At 41.6% G+C, this 10904-nt stretch overlaps 1 protein-coding gene across 1 annotated transcript; it reads left to right on the top strand.

Moving 5' to 3' along the window:
• Positions 1-5232: 5232 nt before the first annotated feature.
• TMEM74 (transmembrane protein 74) lies at positions 5233-6162 on the top strand. The gene has a single exon (XM_015826539.1). The coding sequence runs from the start codon at positions 5233-5235 to the stop codon at positions 6160-6162; it is 930 nt and encodes a 309-aa protein (XP_015682025.1).
• Positions 6163-10904: the final 4742 nt, after the last annotated feature.

The following is a 10904-nucleotide window of genomic DNA, read 5'->3' as shown; positions in this document are numbered from 1 at the left end:
GGAAAGAGCAGATGCCCAGATAAGACATGGTTGTAAAATGTACCCATATAGTTGCTAGGTAATTGCACCATATATTTCTCCTGCTCATGTTTTGCAAAACAACAAACCAGAGTTGCTATGAATATGCAGCAGGCATTCAAGGAGAGACTGTCAGATCATAGAAATATAAAGCAGAAAGAACAATCTTGAATTTCTTTGAACTTGTAGACCAAAGGTAGGTTTCTCTTGGAAATCATTTAAAGATCAAACATTTATTTACTTTTGAGATATATCTTCTGAGACTCATTTCTGAGCCTAGAGTTGGTTATAGGACTTATCAAGAATGCAATCAGGACCATGGACAGCTCAAATAGAAAGTACATGTAAAATCCATATTGGTTCATCAATTTGTACTGAGGGATTTAAGGTAAACTCTACCTGATGCTGAGTTCGATACCCCATGCCTACATGAACCACACTTTGGAATTTCCTAGAAGAATTACAGGCAATCCTCAACTTACAACCATTCGTTTAGTGACTGATCGAAGTTACAATGGCACTGAAAAAGGTGACTTATGAACATTTTTCACATTTTCAACTGTGGCAGCGTCCCCATGGTCACATGATAAAAATTTATGGCTGCTGTGTCCCAGGGTCTGACATTGCAGTGTCCTGTGATCATGTGATTGCCATTTGCCGGGGAAATAAATGGGAAGTCAGCAGTTGGTTGCAATTGATGACCACATGACATCCTCATTTAATGATCCATTGTGGTTTATTTAATGATTACAACTGGAAATGCCAGAATCTCCATCACTAAGTGGTGCAGTCGTGTGAGATATACTTCATGGCCATGTCCCTTGGCAATAGAAATTCTACTCTTATGTACCATTGTTAATCAAGGACTACCTATACTCATTTCACATGGGAACTGGTATCTGCTTTTTGTCTGGTTACCTATACATAGGCTTTAGTGAATTGAAGAAGACAGTTGAAGAAGAGGTAGTGAAATAACAGAACAAGAGGTAGTCTTATTGATAGCAGATTCACAGGGATTACTAGTATTAACAGCAAGATTAAATAGGACAATTTTGCCATTCACTCCAATACTGCTCTATCTCAAAACTGTTCTTGACTCAACTCTTTTATTTTCTTCTATGAACCAGAATTTATCAAGTTATTTGTAGGACTGATAGTATCCCTAATATTTTTAGCCAGGGAACCATTGGACACATTTAGAAATTTCAACACATACTGAAAATGGCCAGCTGAGATATCTTGGGCACTTTTTAGCCAACACTTATCATACTGGGACTAGGTATGGTGCTGAGAAACCGGAAGACTGTGAGTTCTAGTCCTGCCTTAACTATGGAAGCCAACTGAATGATCTTGGGCCAGTCACTCTCTCTCAATCCAACTCACCTCACAGGATCGTTGTTGTGGGGAAAATAGGAGGAGAAAGGAGGACTGGTATATTCACCACCTTGAGTTGTATATGAAAAAAAAAGTGGGATAATTTCTTTTTTTTAAAAAAATCCTAGACTGTAAAGAATTTATCCCCACGTATTCAGAGATATATTCTTCTTGCTATCTGCAATCCTTCTCCTCTTTCTAATTGAACCTGGAAGTTTCTTAAGACACAACTCCTGCTCTGTCTCTGTAATTTAGCAATCCTACAAAAAAATCTCCACCTTCTTTTTTAATGACTGTCAGCTGAACTTGAAACCTGCCTCCTCTGCAGCTATTTTGCATTTGTGATGCTGTGAACTATCAGAAAAATCTGTTGCCTTTTGGTCTGATGCACAAGGAGCCATTTCACACCATCCTTTGAGCCCTCAGTGAGTGGGGAATATGCCCCTGTGAAGCCCCACCAACATTGTGAGAAACCAAGCAAGGGAATTTTGGCTCTTTCTCAAACTTTTCTTCCTTCTCCCATTGCCTGATTCATCTTTTAGCCAGCTTTATTTGTGGCAACACAAGGCTCTGTGTTGCTATGCATTTTTTTTTTCTCACCACCTCCACACCTGACATCTTCAGCAGAACAAAAGTATGCTATTATAACAGAGCATAAAATGGGTCTGAGTATTTTACTACTGACAATTTGAAAACAAAGCAAGAAGGGAGAAAGACTGGCACATTTTATTAGATTGTGCAGGTGGCCAAGAATTTTTAAGGTGATAACTATCTCTAACTCAGCTTTCTTTTCCTTTTAATTTCCCTTCTTTCCATGATACAAGCTCCTATGTCAATGAACAAAGTAAGTAGTTTCTCTTGAACTTTCCATTTCAGCCTCATGAGAATTGAGTAAGCTGAAAGAGCCAATTAGTCCACTTCTATATCTTAAACATGCTTGGTTCTCTGTGTAGCTTTAATTTGTGGATCCTTCCACTTTTTGACTGAACACTGATGCAAACCAACCTGCGTGGGATTGCACTATCAGCAGTCCTATCTGCTCAAGGAATTTTATTCCAAATCTATTTGATTTCTATGAGCACTTGTATCTTAATTGAATTCCCCTTGATAAAAATCTTCAAGTTTTTAAACAAAATAAAATGCTCCTCAAATCCAGATTTTCACCATTTAACTCTCCAGGCCAAAATGCTATGGGGGTTTCATGAAAAGCCAATGAAAGGTTCTTCCCCTTCCAATCTCATGCTCTTTACCTCTGTCTAGTATTTCAGATCCTGTAATTCCAATGTCAATGCTGGATTGGCATCATGAGAACTGAAGCCCAGCAAACTTGGAGATCTTTCAGGTTGAGAAAGTAGCCTTCATGTCTCATGAAGGTTGACTCAGCCTTCCATCTTTCCTAGGTCAGTAAAATGAGGATCCAGATTGTTGGGGACAATATGCTGACTCTGTAAACTACTTAGAGAGTGCTGTAAAGCACTGTGAAGTGGTATATAAGTCTAAGTGCTATTGCTATTAAAGAGACATCCATCTGGAGTTAAGGAGAAATTTCCCAACAGCCAGAACAATTAATCAGTGGAATAGCTTGTCTCCTGAAGTTGTGGGTGCTTTGTCGCTGGAGATTTTGATTTTCAATAAGAGATTGAATAACTATACTGTATGCCTGCAGTGGTATATGGTCTCCTGCTCAAGTTAGGGGGCTGGACTAGAAGATCTTCAAGGTCCCTTCCATTCCTATGATTCTATGTTAACATTTGTTAAGTGAGTTTTGCCCCATTTTACAACTTTTCTTGCCACGGTTATTAAGCAAGCCACTGCATTTGTTAAGTTACTAATATGGTTGTTAAGTGAATCTGGCTTCCCTATTGACTTTGTTTGACAGAAGGTTGCAAAAGGTGATATTCATGACCCCAAGGCAACGCAACTATCATAAATATGACTGAATTGCCAAGCATCTGAATTTCGATCACATGGAGATGCTGCAATGGTCGTGTGAAAAATGATCATAAGTCACTTTTTTCAGCGCCCATTTTTTGTTGAACGGTCACTAAATGAATTGTTGTAAGTCGAGAGGACTACCTGTACCAACGCCATTCTCCTCAGCAGGGAAAATTACGTGGAAGTCTCCCTTTCCCTTTCCTCCAGATCAAGCAACTTCTCTAGAGACATGGATCCTTGGTGCAGCAGAGAAGGGGAGAGCAGAACACCAAGCGCTTTGCCCCGGGGGCCATTCTCGGGGTCAACGCAAAACAACCTCGCCAGGACCGGTGCTCGAAGCCAGGCGTCACCCCTGAAGGGACGATCAAGGCGATTCCGCTCGCTTTCCGCGAACAGCAGGACTACATCTCCCAGAGTGCCCCAAGTGCTCCGCCCCGCCGGCGCATCCCTGTCCCCGCTCTCCACTCGCTTCTCGCCTCGAGGGAGGCAGGAGGAGAGAGGGCGCGTGGGGATGGACCGCGACAACAAGTGCTGGTTCGGGGCGCCTGGACCGAGCCGGCGGGGACCGGCAGCGGCGCTTTGCTCCCGATGGAGTCAAACCTCTGGAAAAGGTCTGTGAAGAGGGCAGGAAGGGCTGTCCGGGCGCTGCCTGGAGATTAAAGGGGACGGGAGTTTTATCTCTACTTTCCTAAGCCCCAGGGACGCGCGGCTGGGAGGGAGCGGTCTTTTTCCCCCTCGATCCGGACCCATTCATTTCACCCGACTAACCTGGTCCTTGGTTTAGCCCATTGGCTGGGTTCTGACAATAAAATACACTGAGCCTAAAATAGCAGAGCGGACGGGATTTGCCCCGCACGTTAAGACGAGGTGTGTGTGGGAGGGGGATCGGACACACCTCGGCTACAAAACTACGAAACTTAGCAAATTGCCTCTGATTGGCTTCAAGGTATTGTGTGAATGTTGACTCACGCTCTTTGATGGAGCGGCATCAATTGCAAGCCGATTACCCTGCCCCTTCCCCCATCCCAACACGCGCATACTTTCTCTTTCAGGTTTTTGTGCGCCTTGCTTCCTTTCTCTTACTGCACTTGGAGGAAAGCTGAGAGCTGCCCCTCTGAACCGTCTAGGTTTCCGAAGGATGATTTCATGGCCAGCGTTTCTAATCAGAGGCAGAGATGGGATTCCAGGAAGTGCTGTTCTTTTTTTTCTTTTTTTTTCCTCCTGGGATGCTCAGATTTCCACAGGAGAATACAGATCCTGGGCGACTTGAGCTCAGAGGACTATGCTGGCTCCTTTCTGATTAGATTTTTTGCATTTGAGTCCTGGTGAATGTGAGATGCCAAGTTTGACTTTGCCCTTTTGAATGGCATTTTGCAGGGGGTTGATGGTTTTGCCCTTGAGTGCGGGAAGTGTTGAAGGATCTGTGTGACTGAGCTTTCTTTTTATTTTCTTTTTTTCAAAATTTGCAAAAGGTTAATTCCTAAAAGCGGATTAGAATGCCTAATTGGTTTAAGATAAGCATAGTGTAGTTTTTTAAGTGGCTGGTTAAAGCCTCCACATTGACTGTTTCCATCTCTGTTTGCAGAGATACTGGATAAAAATCAGGGTAATGACTATAATCTTCATTGCAGTTCTGCTCCATTTCCCTTTGTCTCACAACAGATGATCTACTGATGAACCTGCTTCTCCTCTTCCTATGGCAAATGCGGCTTGAAAAAGAAGGCACCTCCAAGTAAATTTATTTAACCGAGCGGTGGTGGCTGTATCTGAAGCCAGCAAAATGGGAGCCAAAGGTCAGACGTTGTGGGTGAAGTCACCTCACAACCACTGAGGTTGCAACTTGGCTGGATTTGCCAAAACTACAGAAATGTAAATGGTAAAACGGACTTGTGCTCTGAAGCGCCCATGGAGATCTTGCAAGTCACCAAAGACGGAGCTCCATCAGCTGAGGGCCACAGTGTAGGTTTGGGCTTGCATGCTACATCATGCCAGGGCCAGCCTGATGAAAGTGGGGCAAAGAATAGATTCCTAGTTATGACTGCTGAATGCTGTGAGCAGCATTGTAAAGCTGCTGTACACGAAGCCAAGGAAGATGCTGCTCAGTCCTCTCTCTCCCTCCTTGCTGTGTCATCATTGTCCCCAGAAATTACGACAATGGGTCATTTCACCTGCTCCAACTTTTCAAAGGGAGAGAAGGAGACTGCCCCCCAAAATGCCTGTTGCTGTGAATCAGAGACGTCTTTCACCTGTGTGGATGAAAACACCAACCACCTAAATCACCCAGGGAGTCTTGTACATCGTAACTGTTGCCAAGACCAGGAGTTCCTTCTCCACCCTGAGCCTGACACAGAAATGCCTCCAGAATGGCCCCACGATCCATCTTCCTGCATTTCCGAGGAAGAAGATGATGCTGGCTCCGAAGCTGCTGGTGGAAAATCTATTGATTACAGCTTTATCAGTGCCATCTTGTTCTTGGTCCTTGGGATTTTGTTGGTGATTGTTTCCTACGTGGTGCCCAGAGATGTAACTGTGGATCCCAGCACAGTGGCAGCACGAGAGATGGAGCGCCTAGAGAAGAAGAGTGCCCGGATTGGGGCTCACCTAGATCGGTGTGTAATTGCTGGGCTTTGTCTGTTGACCTTGGGAGGTGTTGTGTTGTCTAGTTTACTGATGCTCCAAATGTGGAAAGGAGAACTCTACAGGAGGAACCGATTTGCAGCTTCCAAGGAGTCGGCCAAACTGTATGGATCTTTCAATTTCCGAGTGAAATCCTCTACAAGTGATAATATGGAGTTATCACTCGTGGAAGAGGAAGCTCTTGCTGTAACAAGTTAGCCTGGCCTTGATATAATGAAGTAGCAAAAAATGGGAGTAGGGGATAATTTGCATTAAATGGAGCAAAGGATCCTTAAAATAGCTAGCGCTACTGACAAAAGCTCCTTTGCCAACACATTAAAGGAAATTTTGCATTATAAAGATGTATAATGTTAAGCAGGGAAAGAGAAAAAAACACATTCAAAGTAGGTTATACAGGTAGTCGGTAACTGACAACCATTCATTTAGTGACCAAAGTTACAACAGCACTGAAAAAAGTGATTGATGACTAATTTTTTCACCGTTGCAGTATTCCCATGGACACGTCATCAAAATTCAGGCACTTGGCAACTGGCGTGTACTTATGACTGTTGCACTGTCCTGGGGTCTTTTCATCACCTTTTGTGACCTTCCCAACCAGCTTCTGACAAGCAGAGTAAATGGGGGAAGTCAAGTTTGCTTAATGACCACAGGATTCACTTAACAATTGCAGTGATGATTAACAACTGTGGCAAAAACGGTTGTAAAATAGGGTGCAACTTACTTAACAATTGCCTTGCTTACCAACAGAAATATTGGGCTCAATTGTGGTCATAAATGGAGGACTACCTGTCTATAGAAAGCATATAGCTGTCTTGGTGTTCATAGAAACCAGCTATGGTGAATTTCCAAGCACCTGAATTTGGAAGGAAGTTTCATTCAGAATTGTGATAGCAGGGTGATACCCACTTAAATTGTCTACATCAGGGGTAGTCAACCTTGGCTCTTTTATGACTCGTGGACTTCAACTCCCAGAATTCCTGAGCCAGCTGTGCTGGCTCAGGAATTCTGGGAGTTGAAGTCCACGAGTCATAAAAGAGCCAAGGTTGACTACCCCTGGTCTACATTATCAGACTGTAACAGCTATTTCATTTACTTGTTTACTTATTCATAACACTCATATCCCAACTTTTATCCAAGACCAGCTTCCAATTGTTCTCCACATCATCAGTCCCATGAAGCTTGTTCCAAATTCAGCTACAGAGTTCCCATGATTGAGATCTCCTAGCCCTAGTCTAGCCCCCTTAGCTATGATGGCTACTCTTGTAACCATCAGACAGATTTTCAAGGCCATGTGGGAGTTACATTTATTAGCCGCTGCAAAGTCAGTTTTGTAGAACCATTTCAGGGCATTAGGGAAATGAAAATGTTGCTCTTAAATCTATATCTAGACCTACTGTTTCAGTTTCCCACAAAACGATGCTATGTTGAGGGCATTGGAGGAAACTGAAGTGGTCATGTGAATAGTGAGGCAAGATATTGGGAGCCTTGCTGTGGATTGTTAGGATTCTAGCAGCTGCTCCTGGGTGCTGGATTCTGCCAGTGGCCCTGAAGATGCCTTATATGGGTCCTTTGTTCAATCGGATAGCGTCTTAAATGTATGAAGAGGTCATCCCTGATTAATATCATTGCAGAGCAAGCTGAATTGTGTAGAAAGTCAAGAGTGGTTCACTATTGTTCAGAAGACTGGGCATAAGATAATTCTAGGTACAGGAACTCAAATTCTAATTGAGTATTAGAAAAATAAAAAGTTAAGTATTAAAACAGTTGGAAATTAGAAACAACTAAAGAAGTTCGCTTAATTCCAAATTAATGTTGGAGGGTAATGTTGGTGGTAAGGTAGAAGAAAGACTCTCTGGTCTCAGTCAATTGGTCCAATTCGGTGCCCAGGTCCAACTCAGCATCTTGGGCAAATGCAGCTGCTGGTTCTTTAACTGACTTTGTGCCTAGGTGGACAAGATCAGAAAAGGCTACAGGAAGATTAGAACTATACTTTATTAAGAAAAGGTACAATAACATAATCTTGTAAGCCTAGTTGTGCTATCCCACCCCTTTCTTCCTATACTCCAGTGAATCAGATAAGTGTTTCCTTGAGGCACTTCCAATTATTATCTTACTTCCCAGGACTTAAAGAAAGTCTTTGCCTTTTGCCTAGATAATAGTTCTCACATATTTCTATCAAGGTGATTTCCTTTACTTCATGGGTGAATGCATCCAGTTTGCCTTGTATGTTCAGTAAAATAAACATGAAATGGAAACCATGTTTTGTTTTGAACATGGAACAAACACATTGTTTCTTGGAAGTTCTGCCAAACTTCTGCCTGGGATATTGTTGGCAGAACCAAAATCTGAAACAAGTTAGAAGTTTCAGATTTCAGCTGAAACAAAATCCAGACAAAACTTACAGGGCAAGTAGGGCAGAGTTAGAGCACTTCTCTTCTCCACATTGCCTGTGCATTGATCCACCCACCAGTCTTCCAGCTACTGTACCTCTCCTTATGCTGTGCTTCAAGCCAAGGACATTGGTGATGACAATAAAGGAGGTAAAGAAAAGAGGACAGACAGGCTAATTGGATATGTTGATTGGAAATCCAAGACAGCAGTACAAACTATCATCCAGTCACCTTCCTACAGTGCCTTTCCTTCTGTGTTGTGGCCACTGCCATCCACTGCCTTGGCTGTATCCCATTCTACCACCCAAATATTTCTGCCTAGAACACACAAGTTATGTTCAGCATACAGAGGACTGGAAACCAGCTGATTGATACACATAGTAACTCATATATAGGACAAAGAGAGGTGGTGGCACAGTGGTTAGATTGCAGTAATTCAGGCTAACTGCCCACTGCCAGGAATTTAATCCTGATCGACTCAAGGTTGACTCAACTTTTCACCCTTCTAAGGGTGATAAAATTGTTAGGGGCAATATGCTGACTCTATAAACTACTTAGAGAGGTCTATAAATAGCAATAGCACTTAGACTTATATATCGCTTCATAGTGCTTTACATCACTCTCTAAGTGGTTTTACAGAGTCAGCATATTGCTCCCAACAATCTGGGTCCTCATTTTACTGACCTCGGAAGGATGGAAGGATGTCAACTTTGAGCTGTTCAGAATCAAACTCCTGTAGTGAGCTGTGAGTTAGCCTGCAGTACTGCATTGTAACCACTGCACCACCACGGCTCTATGTAGTAAAGCATCATGAATGGTATATAAGTCTTAAGTACTATTGCTATTGTTATTTTGAACTGCTGCATTTAATAGCAAGACATCATGTGTTGAAAGACAGGCTATCTGTTCATATCTAGACCAGACTTGATATATGCTGGCTTAATTCAAAATAGACAAGACTGAACAACTATTTCTGTGGGTTCTGAGAAAGCTTTTGATATGGTTTATTGGAAAGTTTTGAGATTAGTTTTGTATAACTTTGGATTTTGGAGTGATGCATTTTATTTAATTCTGAAATAATAGTTTATTTTGATGCCAGAGATAGGCTCACTAAAAAGGAATAATGAATAATCTGAATTTTTGAATGTGGGATATCTTATTCCCACATATGTTCCATCATTTGATATTGCACTCATGATGTGATGTGCCAACTTTATTGTATCAGTTCCATATCATTAAATCTAAGATGCTATCTTGACTTTTGCATTATAGTAGACCATACACACATGATAGGGTAGCACTTCCTATTTTGCATCTACATCAGTACTTTTTAAACCTGGCTACATTAAGATGTGTGAACTTCGGTTCTAGCTGGAGGATTCTGACAGTCTGAAGTCCACCCTTCTTAAAATTGCCAAGTTTGAAAAACATTGTTTAGGTCATGTCTAGATTCTTTTCCAAAAAACTCCTATGATTCTCCAATCTTAGTAGGACAAGAGATTCGGAGGGTAATAGATTTGGGAAGAAGATTACTAGTTTTGTCACTCAGAATGTGGTGCTTTCTACTTTCTGTGGATTATTTTTTGTCTCAGTAAATCCATAGTTCTCTTTCTACCCCACTCCCTTCTCTAAAACATGAATAGTTCACATTCTAAAACACCTACATCACAATAGCATCCATGAAATAGTTTTGTAGTATTGCTTCAATTTCTGCAAATATGGAACTTGATAGAATGAAAGGGATTTTTCCAAAAGGGTTGCCCTTTTACAGCAGATTTGTGTACCGTGCTTTAGGAAAGAGGAGATAGCTACTTCAAAAGTGGGTGGGGATGCTTCATATAATAATGTTTACATTTATCAGGACATTTCTCATAATCAAAATGGGATGGATACATACTAGTTTCTCATTGTGCTGTTCTCTTCTAAGGGAGATAAGTAATGTTAGGCAAAGTACAGAAAAGAGTAAGAAATAACATAATAAGCCAATAGAATTAAGGTGCAAGATGAGAAAAGGGGGAAGTATAACTAATCAAGTGGACAGAAGCTTCCACACGGCCATTTTAACTTTATTTCAAGAGATCTTGCAGCAGATCAGAAATTAATCGGAAACTTTCTACCACCATTTGCACATCTTAATATCTCCATCTTCCCATCTTTAATAAACTTCCTACCACATAGTTCAAATTTATCTATTTGAGTTTTTCATCATTTTCTGCATGTTTCTGTTAAACCAATTACCTTAGACTTGGATGTTAATTTTCAGATTTACACTCTTTTTGCATCGTACAATCCATCCATCATTCAGTGCAATTTTTGGGGGGTTCTCAGCCTTTGCAGCATCTGCTTTACAGAGCTTATGCATAATTATATTCCCACCCAGCACATTTCTGTCATCACTTCAAACATTCCATCAATACTCTAACTAACCAAGATGATACCATAGAGGAACAAATGTTTGCAGTGGCTTGAGACAATAAAAAGGCCCCTCAATTGAAGGGAAGTTATAGGCTACAAAACCAGGGCGCCAGCTAATGTAGATCAGGATACAGG

Source organism: Protobothrops mucrosquamatus, unplaced genomic scaffold, assembly GCF_001527695.2.
Source record: "Protobothrops mucrosquamatus isolate PMUCROS unplaced genomic scaffold, P.Mucros_1.0 scaffold3167, whole genome shotgun sequence".
Taxonomy (NCBI): domain Eukaryota; kingdom Metazoa; phylum Chordata; class Lepidosauria; order Squamata; family Viperidae; genus Protobothrops; species Protobothrops mucrosquamatus.
This window is presented reverse-complemented; position numbering and strand designations above follow the sequence as displayed.